General features: G+C 51.3%; 7 protein-coding genes across 7 annotated transcripts; 2 read left to right on the top strand and 5 right to left on the bottom strand.

Annotated features, from left to right (window-relative positions):
• Positions 1 to 166: 166 nt before the first annotated feature.
• On the top strand, positions 167 to 1,010 carry P174DRAFT_461026 (uncharacterized protein; the record flags this gene model as incomplete). Its single annotated transcript, XM_024829959.1, is given in 5 exon segments — positions 167 to 233; positions 253 to 660; positions 724 to 810; positions 867 to 897; positions 950 to 1,010. 5 exon segments carry the CDS (start codon positions 167 to 169, stop codon positions 1,008 to 1,010), a joined length of 654 nt encoding a protein of 217 aa, XP_024681071.1.
• Positions 1,011 to 1,297: 287 nt separating this feature from the next.
• P174DRAFT_461025 (SOS response-associated peptidase) lies at positions 1,298 to 2,683 on the bottom strand (the record flags this gene model as incomplete). Its single annotated transcript, XM_024829958.1, has 3 exons — positions 1,298 to 2,013; positions 2,073 to 2,601; positions 2,657 to 2,683. 3 exons carry the CDS (start codon positions 2,681 to 2,683, stop codon positions 1,298 to 1,300), a joined length of 1,272 nt encoding a protein of 423 aa, XP_024681070.1.
• Positions 2,684 to 2,894: 211 nt separating this feature from the next.
• Positions 2,895 to 4,466, top strand: P174DRAFT_442311 (TPR domain protein). Its single transcript, XM_024827548.1, has one exon. It carries the CDS (start codon positions 2,987 to 2,989, stop codon positions 4,394 to 4,396), a length of 1,410 nt encoding a protein of 469 aa, XP_024681069.1. The 5' UTR covers positions 2,895 to 2,986; the 3' UTR covers positions 4,397 to 4,466.
• Positions 4,467 to 4,689: 223 nt separating this feature from the next.
• Positions 4,690 to 6,400, bottom strand: cpcB (40S ribosomal protein RACK1). The gene is made up of 4 exons (XM_024827547.1): positions 6,208 to 6,400; positions 5,944 to 6,070; positions 5,504 to 5,821; positions 4,690 to 5,278 (listed from the first exon to the last, which is right to left on the bottom strand). The coding sequence occupies exons 1-4, from the start codon at positions 6,285 to 6,287 to the stop codon at positions 4,853 to 4,855; spliced, it is 951 nt and encodes a 316-aa protein (XP_024681068.1). The 5' UTR covers positions 6,288 to 6,400; the 3' UTR covers positions 4,690 to 4,852.
• Positions 6,401 to 6,615: 215 nt separating this feature from the next.
• P174DRAFT_442309 (succinate dehydrogenase assembly factor 2) lies at positions 6,616 to 7,875 on the bottom strand. Its single transcript, XM_024827546.1, has 3 exons — positions 7,558 to 7,875; positions 7,333 to 7,531; positions 6,616 to 7,261 (listed from the first exon to the last, which is right to left on the bottom strand). The coding sequence occupies exons 1-3, from the start codon at positions 7,789 to 7,791 to the stop codon at positions 6,834 to 6,836; spliced, it is 861 nt and encodes a 286-aa protein (XP_024681067.1). The 5' UTR covers positions 7,792 to 7,875; the 3' UTR covers positions 6,616 to 6,833.
• Positions 7,876 to 8,244: 369 nt separating this feature from the next.
• Positions 8,245 to 9,449, bottom strand: P174DRAFT_442308 (emp24/gp25L/p24 family protein). Its single transcript, XM_024827545.1, has 5 exons — positions 9,174 to 9,449; positions 8,920 to 9,046; positions 8,706 to 8,839; positions 8,540 to 8,685; positions 8,245 to 8,470 (listed from the first exon to the last, which is right to left on the bottom strand). Exons 1-5 carry the CDS (start codon positions 9,384 to 9,386, stop codon positions 8,452 to 8,454), a joined length of 639 nt encoding a protein of 212 aa, XP_024681066.1. The 5' UTR covers positions 9,387 to 9,449; the 3' UTR covers positions 8,245 to 8,451.
• Positions 9,450 to 10,161: 712 nt separating this feature from the next.
• Positions 10,162 to 13,838, bottom strand: P174DRAFT_421526 (uncharacterized protein; the record flags this gene model as incomplete). Its single annotated transcript, XM_024824957.1, has 4 exons — positions 10,162 to 11,271; positions 11,351 to 11,950; positions 12,025 to 12,443; positions 12,509 to 13,838. The coding sequence occupies 4 exons, from the start codon at positions 13,836 to 13,838 to the stop codon at positions 10,162 to 10,164; spliced, it is 3,459 nt and encodes a 1,152-aa protein (XP_024681065.1).
• Between the last annotated feature and the right edge of the window lie 1,853 nt (positions 13,839 to 15,691).

The raw sequence follows: 15,691 nt of genomic DNA, 5'->3' as shown, positions 1-15,691 counted from the left end.
GATCACATGATTTTGTCTTGTTTGTCTCGATAGCGTCATAGGCAAAGCAGCAATTGAAGCTCCAAATAATTCTGTGCAGACTGATCGACTACTTCTCGACTCAGCGATATATTTCCAATATGATCTCGTCCATGTCCTTTGCGCGACAGCCGCTCAGGTTAGCGAAATGGTGCCAGATTCGCACAGTGTCTACCCTGGAAAGCAATCCCCATATCGTAAGTTCGGTAGCCAGAGTGTCTGCCATTTCTCGAGACTCGGGCTCACAATCACAGTATGTTTTCTCGAATAAACCCCAGAGTGGAAGCCATACCTTGTCGCTCCTATCTTCGGAGCCTGTCAATCCGAAAACAGCCATTGGAGTCACATCCAAGATACCTCCTTCGACAGACTCTTTCAGGGAGAATCCCAACTTTCTGAAGATCCTACAAGAGGTCATTTCTGAGTACGGCCACAAAGATCCGGATGCTATCTCTCAAGCTCAGGTTATGGTTTCCACAGCCGGGGCTAATATAGGCTCGGGAGGTGTCCTAATGACAGGACAGGGTGGCAGAAGACGGCGAGAAAGCAAGGACTCTAGTGGAGGAGCCAGTGGCCAGGGTGGTGTCGGCTCCGCTGGTAGAGGCGGCTGGATACACCTGTCCGACAGCAGAAGACCCCGGAGTATGGTCGTATTGCATGGTAGCGATTCTCTTCGCCGAGTTGTCCAATGGAACCACTAACGAGCTGGCAGGCCCGAGGATATCTTCGGCAGTCTAGAAGTTGATGCGAACGGGAAATTTGTCGGAGATAATGGGAATTATCAGCCAAGCGGTACGGTTATATACTTACCAGACGGATTTGGCTCGATCAAGCTAACCAGGAAGCAGGCACCTACAGAATCGTCACTAGGGACGGAATGTAAGTTCTCTCGCCCTTTGACTAGTTTTGAAGCTGACATGTTGCGCTGCAGACTCGGACTGAGTCCTTTCCTAAGAGAGAAGCTGGTTCAAAGGCTACGTGAGCTACAATAGGGCGACCCCAGCTTCAAGTCGGGGTTATACCGAGCTATGTAACACCATGATATCACTTGTACTATAATACCACATGTGTGAACACATTGAATACGGAAACTGCTGGACAGTTGGCTCGTTACATTCATTGCTCATTAGGTGATTCGGCCGCTATGCCTCACTGCAGTGGCAGTGCCTGCGCGTGTTGAGGCTGAATTGATCATACTACAAACAATGACGCCTTCCCTGATTTTGAACGGTGCAGAAACACTAGGCATACCATCATGATGGCAGTGCATTCGTGGCTGTCATTTCTGAAAAAAATTTGTGATTCGCTGAGAGCCATCGGTCGTCTTCCCATTTGTCTTCTTTAGAGGCTTGTCGTTATGTGTCGCACTTCGCGTTTTTCTACTCGACGTGGTCGTCTTCCGCTCAGACTTAACCTTCGGCTCATGCGCCTTTTCTGTGGGGGAGCGCGAGGGTGCTGGCTCGGTTTTCTGTTTCTTCGGGGCTTCATCGCCAATGTCATCGCCGTCCGGAGGGTACTCTCTTTTGACGCCTGGTTCTGGCAGCGGAGCATTATTTTCACTCCATTGACTGTCTTGAGTCTTGCGCGGCTCATCCGAATCTTTCACCACCTTTTGTTCGGCAGAGTGCAAGGTCTCCTTGGCGTCCTCCTCCCTGGCGGAAGATACTGCTCCACCCTTCTGCTTCTTCGCATTGGCGAAGAAATTGGCGATATTACTCTTATTGTCCTTGCTGTTGATCGGAATGATGAAGTCGGGCGAATTGTTTCCCACCTTGCCGACCTCCTTGGAGACTGGATAGCATTCCAATTCTCCTTCATACGGTTTCAGAATGGACTGCAATTCACTGGACCAAGTTGTCCGTTCGGGATCCAGCCACATCTTCATCGCTTCGCTGTTGGGCTCAAGTATCACTGGCATTCGATCATGGAGAAATTTCAAGTACGAGTTTGAAGAAGTTGTGATGATGGTATATGTGTAAAGCTTCTCGTCTGAGCCTGTACCGGGACGTCAGCGAACGATGAACATCGCAAAGACAGCAGTTAGAATTGAGTACCTTCATACGAAACGCAATCCCACAGTCCGGCAAAGCACAGCAAATCCCCGTCCTTGCGCTTGATGAAGTGCGGGATCTTTTCTTTACCCCCAGGTCCTTTCTTCAACCATTCGTAAAAGCCTTGGCATATCACAATGCATCGCTTCTTCCGCTTCATGGATGTCCACATTCCGCGATCCTCGATCAGAGAGTCATCGCGACAATTGATGGTTCGCATCAGAGATCCGTAATCGGGTTTCCGCTTCGTCCAAAACGGTATGAGCCCCCACCTCATGCTCTGAATCTTGTACCTCCATTTCCTATCATGGACTTTTTCTACACTGTCCACAGCTTCTGGAGTTGGCTCCTGTGGGTGGTCTGCGGTGTCTTGCTCGCCATCAACGAACCCGCGGTCAGAGACATCGGCCCGGTAGACAGCACCATTAGACCCTGGTGCAAAATTGTACGTTTCTCTCACTTCATCATCCTCGGGGACTTCGTCAACCTGCATACCTTGCTCCTGCAGACGGCGTCGGACAAATGCCATCCGCTAGCGATAAGATCAGCACTAGACAAAGAAGCACTGGGATAACCGGGCTACGCACCACTCCAAGGGCATACCGTCCACACATCTTAAGAGGCGCCCACCGTTCCTACACCAGGAAATTATTGTGCACGTTGATGTAGAACTACTATTTCTAAAGATGAAATAGATATTGATAGAGCGATAGTGCTGGCGCCGAGAGATGACTTCGACGTCATATCATATCCGCAGGCGGAGAAGCTCGGACCACTAGAATCCTTGAATTGGATAGATGATTTGAATTTCAGTCTCTCTCGCACGCAGTTTTTAGATCGCTTTCCACCACAGTTTCACCACTCCAACTCCCAATCGGTGCCCGTTCATGATCTGACGACACACAGAAAATCAGACAATGTTTAATGCAGCATCACGGCGCGCCTGCGCCTTCATTTCGAGGCCGAGAAACCTACAATGCAACAAAGCTCTCTCAACACGCACGGCGTCCGGAAACAGCACCAGATCATCACTTCAAAGACAATCACAGACCTTATTCTCGTTACTACCTCAATGCCGACATCTTAGCTATGGACAGCGGATGAAGCGCGGCTTCCAGGAAGCGTCAAAAGGGATCTGGCGCAAGAATCCGATCCTCCTCCCACTCGCCATTATCTCCGTCGCCGGAGCTACGGCCATATTCGCATATATATCCTACATTGAGTTGACACGCGTCGGCCCGCAGTATCACAAATTTCCACCTCCTGTTGCCGAGTCCCTCCGGACGGCCGTATACTACACTGAAGTTGATCTCAACCCAGCCAAGGCGCTGAAAGCATACAAGGAGGCTTTGAGGAAGGCGGTCGAGCTTGGCATGCATCCCTTCTCTGATGAGATGTTAGGAATACATCTCCAGGTATCGATGATGCTCGAGAAGGCCGGGCTGGCGAAACCCGCCATCCAAGTTCTCGAGCGCACAAAGACCGAGTGCCTGAAGTGGGTGGAAGAAGGTAGAAAGAAGAAGGATGCACAGAAGCCTGAAACCGAAGCGGTGACGGAGTCCATTCAAATCGATGATCCGGACGCGCTAGCCATGTATCAGAAGATGAAGGAGCTGGACGAGTACGAAGACCGCCAGCGAGACAAGGTCCTGAAGAAGGTTGTCGGCATCCATATGAAGCTCGCAGAGCTGTACGCAAGCGACTACATCCAGGACGAGAAGAAGGCCGAAAGCTACCAGGAAGCCGCGGTGGAACTGTGTCTGAAGGAGCTCCGCCGTCGCCAGGAGCTCGGTCTCCCAGTCGGGAGTGCCTCGCAAGACGACAGCACAGCCTGGCTGAACCTCTCCGAGATTGCCACCGCACTCACAGATCTGGGACAGACATATCTAAAGCAGGAGAAGAATGAGCTCGCCATGCCGCTCTTGCTCCGCGCGCTGGACCTCCTGCGCACAGACGAGGGCAGCACACCCTCCTGCAAGCAGGTGACGCTCCTCGCCGACGTGTCCACCGCGATCACCGGGGAATTACACAAGAAGACTCCTTCCCGTGGGTCAACTACCGCACCTCAACAACTCATCGACTCGGGCAATCAGTGGGCGCAGAAGGCTCTAGACGTTGCTGCTAAACTGCAGCCTCCTATCCGCGACGAGGAATGCGATATGTCCTGTATCGCGGCAATGTATAACCTGGGAGAAATTGCCCATCTTCAGGGCAAGCGGAAGGAAGCCGAACAGTATTGGAAGGAGGCCAAGTCTCTGGCTCGGGGGTTGGGACTCGAAGAGAATGCGGCCCATGTGGATGAAGCTCTAGCGCAATTGAAGAAATGAGTGACATTTCATGTTTAAAGAGGCCATGTCATGACTGTACAACAGTATTTAAAATTGAAAACAATTCGAGATTGCTACCTTATTGACTGTCAGGTGTAATTGCCATGTTTCTGCATTGAGTTGACAAAGTCGGGGCATTGTAGATAAAGCTCCCACACGTTGTGCTTTGCCAAAGGCAGTGATACGATGAAGAGTAGGAAGATAAATAGATTTTTATAGTATGTTTTTTTAATTGGTATTAGAACATTCGGCATGCCGACCTTGACAAGATTCCAGACGTACGAAGTTTATGACGAATCAAGTAAGCTAGACATGTCGGAGAAAAACCCCGGGCCCAGGCCCGGAGTGCTTCATTGCTCATGGCTCATACATCCCAACCAATGCCAGCGCTTTCTTTTTTAGAACAAAGAAAAAACATAGATTTCCTCTCCTCCGCCTAAACGCTCGTCAAATCATCTATGCCCTCGACATGACACCCCAGGCACGGATCTTGTTGTCAGTGTAACCAGCGAACAGAGTCTGGCCATCAGCGCTCCAGGCGAGAGAGATACACTCGGGCTCACGGGCCTTGGAGCTCTTCTCGATGAACTCGGGCTTGAGCTCATCAACCTTGCTCTTCTTCTCGAGATCGAAGATGGTGATGGAGCTGGCGGTGGCGGCGCAGAGCCAGTAGCGGTTGGGGGAGAATACGAGGGCGTGGATCTCATCGCCAGCGTGGAGGGAGTAGAGGTGCTTGGACTCGTTGAGATCCCAGAGCATGGTGGTGCCGTCCTTGCCACCGGAGGCGCAGAGGGATCCATCGGGGGAGATGGTGACGGTGTTGATGTAACCGGTGTGACCGATGTGGTCGGTCTGGAGGCGGCAGGAAGCAAGCTCCCAAACCTAATGGGTACGTTCGTGTTAGCTTCAATCTCCGCGGTGAATAAATGAGCTGGTCCCATGTAAAAAGTGCAAAATTGCGAAGTGTCCATCAGGGCATTGGTGATTATTTGTCTCATGGCCGTAGAAGGCTCTGAAGTAGCAAATACGTATTATGCAAAACATCATTTGGGCAGACAGTTTCGAATTCGGGTATACATCGCGCCAGGGAAGACCGGATAAACGTACCTTGACGAGCTTGTCCCAGCCAGCGGAAACGATGACGGGGTTCTGGGGGTTGGGGCTGAAGCGGACGCAAGAAACCCAGTCGGTGTGGCCCTTGTCGGTAATGGTGAACTTGCAGTCGCCGAGGGTGTTCCACAGCTTGATGGTGCGGTCACGAGAACCGGAGACGATCTGGCGGTTGTCGGCGGAGAAGGAGACGGAGAGGACGTCGTTGGTGTGGCCAACGAAGGTACGAGTGGTCTCGCCGGTAGCGAGCTCCCACAGGCGGAGGGACTTGTCCCAAGAGGCGGACAGAGCGTAGGCACCGTCGGAGGAGATGACCTGCACGGAACGAAACACACACGCGGTCAGCCAATCTCGTCATATTTTTTTTCGGTTTCCTCCACGAGCAATTCCCAGTCCTTCCACTCTCTCTAAGCTCAATGGGATTTCGGGTAGCATACACAGTCAGAGACGATGTGGGAGTGACCCTCGAGGCTGCGCTTGGGGTAACCGTAGGCCTGCTCGTCGCGGGTAAGGTTCCAGATGATCAGGGTCTTGTCGCGACTGCCAGAGAGCAGCATGTTGGGGCTATTCGAAACATCCAAGTCAGAATCTATTTGTCCACGTGCTCAATCAATGCCCAAAGTCTTCCAAAACAAACGTTTCTTCATCCTTTCGGCATATGATTTTCATGCAATTTTTTCGAATATTCGGTATTCCCTTACTTCTCCAGAGAGGTGGCCAGGGAAGTAACCCAGCCATTGTGGCCCTCAAGGGTACCACGAAGGACCATCTGCTCAGCCATATTGACGATGAAGGGGCCGCGAGAGGAGGGAGGAGGATGAACGCGGGCGGAGCAATTGTCGTTGACTCTGGGCCTGAGATAAAATCGCAGCGCTCGAGGATGGAGGAGCAGAACCAGCGTTGCCCGCCTAAGCCCTAAACTAGCCCGTTCTGCCGCTGGTTGTGTGGTCCACAAGCCCTAAGCCTAAGCGAGTCACATGACCAGGAACTATACAGGTCGGTCGGAGCAGTAGTAAACATCCTGATACATAACTGCAATCAAACAGGTTGAGATGAGCTCATTCATCCAGATTTTTTGAGGATCGTATTGCATTCCGCGAGTTGGCCAATTTGAGCATACAGTCATCAGCAACATAGCATACGCCGAGGACTATAGTCATATACCATGAGATACCATAAGAGACAATGCTGTCAAGACATCGATGTCTCATACAGAGCGCATCAAAAAATTCAAGGCATACTATAGTACAAGCTGAAATATACAGTACACATATATCCGTCCCTTTGCGTCATACCTTGATCTGCCCAATAGACGTAACAGTCAAGCCTATTTATCAAAGACCTGGATGTCGGGCATTCTTCCCAGCCCAGAACCGCCAGTCTTCTTGTTCTTCGCGGCATGGAATCCAACAGCGCTCTTATCGCGCACATGCTGTCTCAGAAGCCTGAGGACCTCGGAGTCGGCCCACCGCGAAGGGACAGGCCTATACGCAGCCTTGTAAGCACCAACGGTCTGCTTCCACTCACCACTCTTGGCTCCGGTGCGTTTCCACGTCTCCGTGACGGTATCCTCGGCTGGACCGTCCGCAACAGACGGAGGGTCCTGCGTAGCCCAGTAGTAGATGTCCCAGTCATTCTCGTCCAGGAAACGGTCGTACTCCTGGAGCTGTTCTGGCGTCATATCTTTCAGATAGACGTCGGCGAACGTGGATAGCAACAGATCCGACTCGAGGATACCTCGCTTTCTACTCTGGTCTGCATTTGGTCACTCTATTAGCTTCAAGAACCAAGGGCTGTAGGAAGCGAACGGCAAGGACCAAACTTACACAACAAGCGAGCCCTCATGGTCGCCGGGTCCTCCCCAGTTCGCTTCAGCGGCTCGACCTTGAAGGTAATCCCTTCCATCTCCCCAACACCAAGCTCCGGTTTCTGCGCACCGGGCTGCTGTCTACCACCGGTGTAATGCTCGACACGGCCAGGATAAGGATCTACCGGCTTATAGTTCGGATCGACGGAGCTCAAGACCTCCGGGGCGGGGTCCTCTCGCCAACGCTGGGGAAGTCATTGGTCATAGTCGAAGTTGAATGGGGCACAGCCTGGTTCGGAGGCCTCGAAGTCTGGTATTTGCGGTGCTCCGGAGCTGTAGAGGGCGCGCGATCCTTCCCATCGCCATCATTCAGACGAACAGCCGAGCTGCCGAAGGAGCGGCGGGCAATTGCTGCTGTGAGAGAGAAGGGCGACCTTGACGGCCGCGAGAGGCGTTGAATGAGCCGTGGGGCAGACATTGTAAAGCTCCTAGTCAATATGAATTTAAAAATAGGAGCTTAACAGGGAGTGTCTCTAATCAATGAACTTCAATGAAGCCCAAATGTCCAAGGTAGGTACATTAGATAATGACACGGAATTGACATCATCCGCGGCAATGCTGGGTGCTGTTTGCACCGTTTGCATCAATTAAACATGCAAATCAGATCGGTATACGAGAGGTAACCCAGTGTAAGTCGAAATTGATCGAGGTTACTACCGACAGCAAGGATACAATGTGTGAACTAGATGGATTTGAGGGTTGCAGATGTGGCTGCATGTTGCAACAGCTTGGTCTCATCGCCAAAACCCTTTCACAACTACTTCGTACGAGTAGCGGCATCTCATGTTATAAACTAAGGTAGAGAACAGTCAAGGTGAAGGCGTGAGACGCTCAATCCTAGATGATATAGTACTACGAAACAGGAGCACATACTGGAAGCACTTCTATTCATTACCGGTGTCATTTCATAAGTACGGAAATCGAAGCAATGCACCATAAATATACCTGAAATTACACGAGGCCGAATCCATCAAATGCGACTGAGAACTCCGTGCCTGTCATGCAACTCAACGGAGAATCAACCATGAGCAGCCTTGTCCACACAACAGGGGGATCCAAAACAAAACACGACAAGATCTCAGATAAGATGCTTCGACCTGTTCGAAACAAGAGCAGTAGTTAGCCTCGACACCATCAACCCTCCACGACACGGGGACTCAACATACCTAAAGTAAGCCCTGAGGTATACAACCTGCCAAACACCAAGACCGACCAACATCCCCATAGTGCCAAAGGCAAACCACTTCACACGCTCGTTGGTGCTCTCGTTGGTATCCCGCAGCTTCTGTTCGCGGGCCCGCAGGTACTCCATCTCGTTGACGATCTCCCCACCATCTCCTCGATACGACGGAGATCAGTTTCGACGGGCTTGAGCTTCTCCGCAGCCTGAACGCTGGACCAGTCACGGGCGTCGGCGCCAATCTCGACATCGAGTTCGACAGACTTGTACGGGTTCGCAACACCATCTGGACACGTTCGGATCAGCTCGGTGGTCAAAACAATCGAGTCGGATATCATGCGCAGCTAAGTAAAGAGGGCAACTCACGGTGAGAAACCAGCTTATTCTCAAAGCAAACATCAAACGCCGTGTCCGCAACAGAGGTGAATGCCTGACGAGTCTCGCCCGCGATATCCTTAGGCCGACCATGGTCATTGCCAAGCGCATCCTTAATCTATAGCAAGTACAACAGTAAGCATCGCTGCAGTAAACCCGATAAACAGCAATAAATGAAGCCGGAAAGTAGCCTCCCACGACCCGACCCCGAAAATCTCCCAGGGCAATGGTAAGAATCAACATACGTGCATATTCACAACCTGCCCATCACCCTTGTGCCCGCTCACAATAGCAGTCACAACGACCAATTGGTCCTTGAAGACAAAGTTGCGTATACATCGCTCGTTGTGCCCGCTGCTGGCGTGCAGGTCGAATTTCAAGGCGGAGGAGAGCTGCACAAGCAGCAGGAAGAAGATACCGAGGAGTGTCCTCGTGCTGGATTGTGACGAGCTACCCATTGTCGATGAGTAAATTGGCCGACAATGAGGTTGTGGCTTGTTCTGTCGGTATATTGAGCAGCGATGGGGCTCTACAACATTATTGATGCCACGCCGCGTCTACGGAGAGTGGTCGGATTAAAGATCTTCCGTCTCCTCCAGTAGTATCAACTGGCTCGCTACCAAAACTATGCCATTCTTATGCCTTCGCATTGAAGACTTGAATTGATTTTATCAGGCCGTCCTCTATGAAATTGCTTGCGCTGAAAGTTCCACCGAAACATGGACGACGCACGCCTATGCCTCCCTGCGGACGTCAACGCTCTACGAGTCTCTACTGTTGATGGCTGATGGTGGATATAATCACGGATGATATGAAATATTTTGCTGAGATAGAGAATGTACTGGATCAGCAACCGCCAGAATACTGGCGACCCAAAGCTTTATATATACAATCGTACTCCAGTGCAAGACTTCCCTCAAGAAGTCCAGAGAGTCGAAATGCGGACAATGAGACAAGAAAGGGAACACTTGAGGTAGCCAAGTGAGTGCGACGCGACAAAAGCCACCATAAGTTTGAATGCGCGAAGAAATTGTAGGCATATCACTGCAAGGAGTATCACAAAGAAAAGATAAGACGCAAGGAACGTTTCATCACTGGCTCAGAACGCTCAAAGACACATGTCATCTGCCAACCATATAACAATATCATAGTCGCAAGGAATTGGAATATTGGTCTAGACCAAGACGGGGAGAAAAACAAAAGAAGAGGAAAGGGTATATATAATCTGATGCTTCAAACCTCAACTTTCTTGCGACGAACAAAGAGACGGGAGAAGCCACTCGGATCTTTGCCTCTGCTGCCAGACAAGGAGGGTCGCCGACCAGCAGGAGGCTCCGGCGGACCGGTGCTTCTGAGAAAGCTGGCTAATGCACTGGTTTCGGTCTGCTTCTCAGGCACGGTGGACAACCCGTACCCAGCATGAATTGCTCCTCCGTTGCGCTCCATGCCAACCTTGACAGTATAATTCGACTGTCCCGTCAAGTAACCTTCCTGCTGTTGACGCAGCGATGATTTCGAGGTTTTCCCGGAAAGGGATTTGTCAAAGGAAGTATTTCGGAGAAGCCGTGCCTTCATGGCTGAGGCACTTCCAAGTCCTGTGGAAGTACTTTTCGATGTAGGCATATTCAAGGCCAGAGGCTGGGGTTCAGCCTCTGGCGGAGGAACATTACGCAGGAAATCTATCAGGCTTTCTTCCTCCCGTTTAGGCTTCGAGGGTTCTAGAAGCTCTTCAAGATATTCGTCGTCGTCCGAGTCATCAATGGCATAAGGATCCCGCACCCGACGCTGCTTCCGTGCTGGTTGAGGGTCGGTAGAGTCCCTACTGCTGGCCAGATTGGCCGCATTGACTGAGCGGCCTTGTGCAGTTGAACGGTTGGCGGATTCGAGAAGGGCCGTACGAGAACCGACGGAAGTAAAAGACCGAGTAGCCACTGAGCCTCCTTGTGTGCTAGCAACAGAAGGAGCGTCTTGTCTCAATTCGTCCATGTCCATGGACGAGGCAACTGTGCGTGGCACCTGGTGAGCTCCAGTATTCGACGGTCCTTCCCGAAGAAATTCAATTAACTCGGCTGTCTCATGCCCTCGTGGTGCCACAGCTGAACGGGCTTCCAGACGTGGAGCGCCGCTGCGGGGGGACTTCATGTCTCTCTGCTCGGGAGCTACGCTAGGTATCTGAATGGGTATATGTTTCGCCCTCTCGGACGACATAGACTTCGATACCCTTGGAAAGTCGGTCGCTTCCCTAGAGGATGATTTGGATGTCCTTGGCCTAGGTGTTTCGCTTCCAGGAGGGCCAGTATTCTTAAGAAAATCGGCCAAATCCGCGGTTGGTGATCGCTGAGGCTGCCATCTGGGGAGTCCAAGTTCTTTTCACGAGTCAGCTATGGGGTTCTGCAAAAGAGGGTTTTCAGTCTGAACAAACCTCTATATCCCTCATGTTCTTGGGTGTCAGGGTATAATGGATCGTCTCCTCGCTCTGGATTAATTCATCCAATCCCGATTTATCATCATATACTGAGTCATGGGTGACAGCGGATGCCCTACTGGTTTCTGAAGAGCTGCGAACAAGGAAAGTAGCGGAGTCGGTTTGGCGGCTAATAAGGCCCTTGAGCTTGCTCGAAACCTGCGACGTCGTTGATCCGGCCGTGACTGGACGCTTCTCCCGATGGCTGCCAAAACTGTCGGACCGGCGTGATTTTGTGTAAGTAGACGAGGCTACCGAGGTTGAGGGGCGTGATACCCGTTGAACGGCTGCACGCTCAGTCCCAGAACTGCCAGGGGTAGCTAATCCCGGACTCGTTGCCCCGAAAGACTGCTGGCCTGCGGTGTTCAAGGACAAGGCAACGGGCACGGGCCGAGTCCGCGCACGTTCAGGAAGAATTGCCTCTCCGGCTGTGGAAACCGATTCGGTGACCTCTTTTCTAGAGGATTGGGCTGTCACCGGTGCCAATCTTGAGGGTTTGCCGTCCGCGGTAGAATCAGACGCCCTGGGAGGAGCGGCTGATAAGTCCTCATCAGCGGTCTTGGAGGCGTCAGAGCTGCCGGCGGGGCCGGATGGCTTGGCGCTTCCCCTTGCGTCTGCGGTTCATGGTCAACGACAGTAACAGCCCGCGGCGCTTTTTCTTCCGCTGGCGATGCAGGGGTATCCTCAGAAGCATCCTTATTGGTAACTCGTTTAGGTCGCTGCAATGCGGCCAGCTTTGGCTTTTCGCATAACCCATGTCCTTCGATAACCTCGGAAACTAACTCTTGCTCATCGCTCAATGATGCCGTGGATGTGTCCGTGCTACTGGTTTGACTTGTGACGGCGTCAACTGATGCCGCCGACGGTGAGGATGCCGAGGCCGCATCCTGCACAACAGCAGAGCAGTTCTGTTCACCGGATGAATAGTCTGTTTCAATCTGCTTGACTTGTAAGGTCACCGTAATCTTCTGTGAGACTGATCCGTTTGGTGCCGCTGGTTCGTCATCCTCATCGTGCTCATACATCGTCTCTAGGCGCTTCTGTTCTTCGGCTGTGGCAGGAGAATTTGCCTGCGGAGCCGGGTATCTTTTGGAATGTCATCTTCGGGGTACGAACTGTTGGGTAGTGACCGCGATCGAACGTGACGAACAACTCTGGCACTCTGTGCGCTGAGAGGAGTAACCGGGGAGTTCCCTGTGGAAGGAGACTTCGGAGGTGCTAGGGTGAGTACCATAAGGCTATGTGGTCGCACTTTGTGAGCTACGACAGCTTGCATGGTCCGAACCTCATGTATCTCATGCACTTCGCTGCCATGCAAGTCAGCCACATACCCCGGGAACTCAATCTCCTCGACATCGTGCTCGCTCATTGGCAGAGCGACAGATGCTGGATCGAGCTCCTTGCTGTGCTCAACATCCGGTGACACGGGCAGACTGGGTGGGTATTCATCGACAGTAACGATGCTGCTTTTTCTGCTGCCTGCAGAGGGTGCAGTCAATCTGCGACGCTGGAAGGACTCCCTTGAAACCGTCCGAGATAAGCTACGTGTTCGAACACGTCTTCGCCAGGTTCGCCACAGTCTTCCTAGGGTCGGATTCAAAGCTAGTTTTTCCATGTCGAGTTCCTCCACGACCAGCCTATCCATACTGCCTCGCTCTGCGCCAGATTCGGTCACTTCGTCATGATTGTCGCTAAGTTTCAAAGATAACCGGGACCGCGCAGTTTCCCCTGCAATGATGAGGGCCTGTTCTCCAATGTGCTCGATGATAGACGTTAGAAAGATCGCCGCGGCCGGAGTGATGTTGCCCACGTGGCTGTCGAATCTCGGCGGAATCCCATCGTCAGACTCGATAAGCCGGTCTTGCGCGATGTACTCATCTTCATCGTCTTCCTCCATGTCGCCCAACCTCGTGTACACCATGCATCGAAGCCGAGTCAACTTCCAGGAACGGACCAGGTCAAAGTCATTGCCCGAAGTCTGCCCGCCGCGAAATTCAGATTGTTCGTCTTCTTCGCCGCCCATGTACTCATGCAGTTCATCATCCGCAGCAGAGACTACTTCTTTCGCGAGTCGAGGTTTGAGGACGTCGGCTATCGCCGGTCGAATGCATGCCAACTGAGTCGACTTGGCGGTTGCCAGAATGTTGTAGAGAAGGTGGTCGAGAAACCCGTTCAAAGCCGAAAGAGCCTCTGGGGTGACAAGAGCGCTCGCATTCGCACCATTGTCTTCTTCGCTAGTCACAAAGTCCGCAGTGTTAAACTCCTGGTCGGCGGTGATGATTTGAGAGGCTGCAGATGATGCGATGAAAGAGGGTGGAGGGTTCACTGGTGGTGGAGAGAGAAGGTGGATGCGTGATAGCTGGGAGTCGCTGGACATGCTAGTGCTGCGCGAGCGCGACAGTGTCCTTGCCAGCTCGGCGAATTCGGGGCCTTTGTTGTGCTGCATGATTCTTTATATTGATCGCATGCAGTTAATGGCGGCCTTCCGCGGTTCCGGTGGCTTTCGAGTAGAAGGGGTGTCTCTTAGAAGAGAAATACGAAAATGCAGAACGGAGTCGCTAGATCATTCTGAAAGAGCCAAATATAAATTAGTATCTCGTCAGCCTTATCGACAGATAATGTTGCTGTGCGCACTGCCTGCTTTTTAGGGGGCTCATATTCTTGCGGCTGCTAACATATGATGGGGTACGCAAATAGCACTGCAAACGGAAGTGTTGGAGATGGGACAATGGACCAAAAAGCCTACCCGTCAGTTGCTAAAAGGAGTAGCTATTCATTTATTCATTCCAGCGAGTTGACAGTGGTCGGATACTTAAGAAGCGAAAGGAAGCAAGACCTGTAGACCTGATAAAGAGAGTATGCGAAAGAATGGACTGGCTAAGCTCGGAGGAGGGAACGAGAAGAGAGCTAGAAGGAAGAGAGAATAAGAATCTGGAGTTGCACCGGGGACTGGCGAAACTTTGAATTCAGGAGGTCTTCCGAACTTGGTAACTACAGAGTACTAGTTCAAAGGGGTATGACTTGCCCGGTCTATCGCTAGGTATCTGGTTTTGAGAAGTGCTAAGTGCTCGGTGGTCAGTAGGTACAATACCTAGTCAGGACACGGAGGTAAAGATGCAAATCAGGAGAGGTGGAGACTGTCGACATTTCTACCATTGAGGTTTGAGGATTGGGATCAAGAGTGGGAGTGGAGAACAGTAGTAGTAGAAAGACGACGGGAAGGAAATAACAATGTTTATCCTTATAATAGGCATTTTCAGGGATAATATTAATGATGGATGCTGGATGGCAAATGTCTAGACTACAACAAAGTTCGTGGCTCTAACGTCAGAAGTATCACAATATGGCAACTTTGATGAGGTTACATTTTTATAAACCAGCGTAGATACTCCTCGTCCCTCTACATACATCTGCAGCACGACCAACATGCCCACGGGTTGGATACAGTTTCCCTCAACACGAGGGACTGATCCTGAGATCGACACCGGCTGTTGCCACTTTGTACAATGCCTATCAGTCCACCTGGTAGTACCTCCAGAGGCACATAGTAAATTGTGAATTCGCAGTCATGATAGCACTATACCCGGAGCAGTACTGGAAATTAAGAAGCAACCTGGTTTGCATGGAACTTGTCACTTCACTATACCGGTTGGCAGTTCTACAGGCAAGAGGTATGGAGGACCTAGGTAGACGACTCCTGAGGTAGCAGTCCTAAGTACAGAGTACTTCGGAAGGAAAGACTAAAATGGGGGCGAATGCAAGAAGACGAAAGTGCAGTGGATCAGAAAAAGCCCCACCATCTAAGCGTCCCGATTCCAGGGTCAGGGGAAGAAAGCGAATTTGGATGGAAAAGGAGAAGAAGGAGAGAACACACCGACACCCCTGTCAATTAATTTCTGAATTCCAGATCCTTTGCCAAGATAAGAAGCACTCCATCGGATCAGGCTCAAACGGATCTTATTTGCTTTTTCTCTTCCAGACTCGCTTTGATGGCATTTCCACCATGGCAAAATCAAACCAAAGTAACAGTCTAGTCTGAGCGGTAGGTAGTCGGCTCCGTAGACACTCCGTAATATCATCCGCTGAAAACTCTTTTTTCAGACTATTAGACAACGGCGACGGGGTTGGTCCACCAGAAACAGCAAATACCAATTCATCATTTCCATGGCTCTCTGCATTTTCCATAGATCGCATGTCAAGTTGAAGATCCTCTTAGTCCTATTCCTTCTAAGATCACCTTCTACACTTGAGTCTTGACTGTTAACAAGGCAAGCAGTGACACAGAGCTGGGTCATTAAT

This window comes from Aspergillus novofumigatus (assembly GCF_002847465.1).
Source record: "Aspergillus novofumigatus IBT 16806 chromosome Unknown P174scaffold_5, whole genome shotgun sequence".
NCBI classification, from domain to species: Eukaryota; Fungi; Ascomycota; class Eurotiomycetes; order Eurotiales; family Aspergillaceae; genus Aspergillus; species Aspergillus novofumigatus.
The sequence above is the reverse complement of the archived record's forward strand: the minus strand, read 5'-3'. Positions and strand labels throughout refer to the sequence as shown.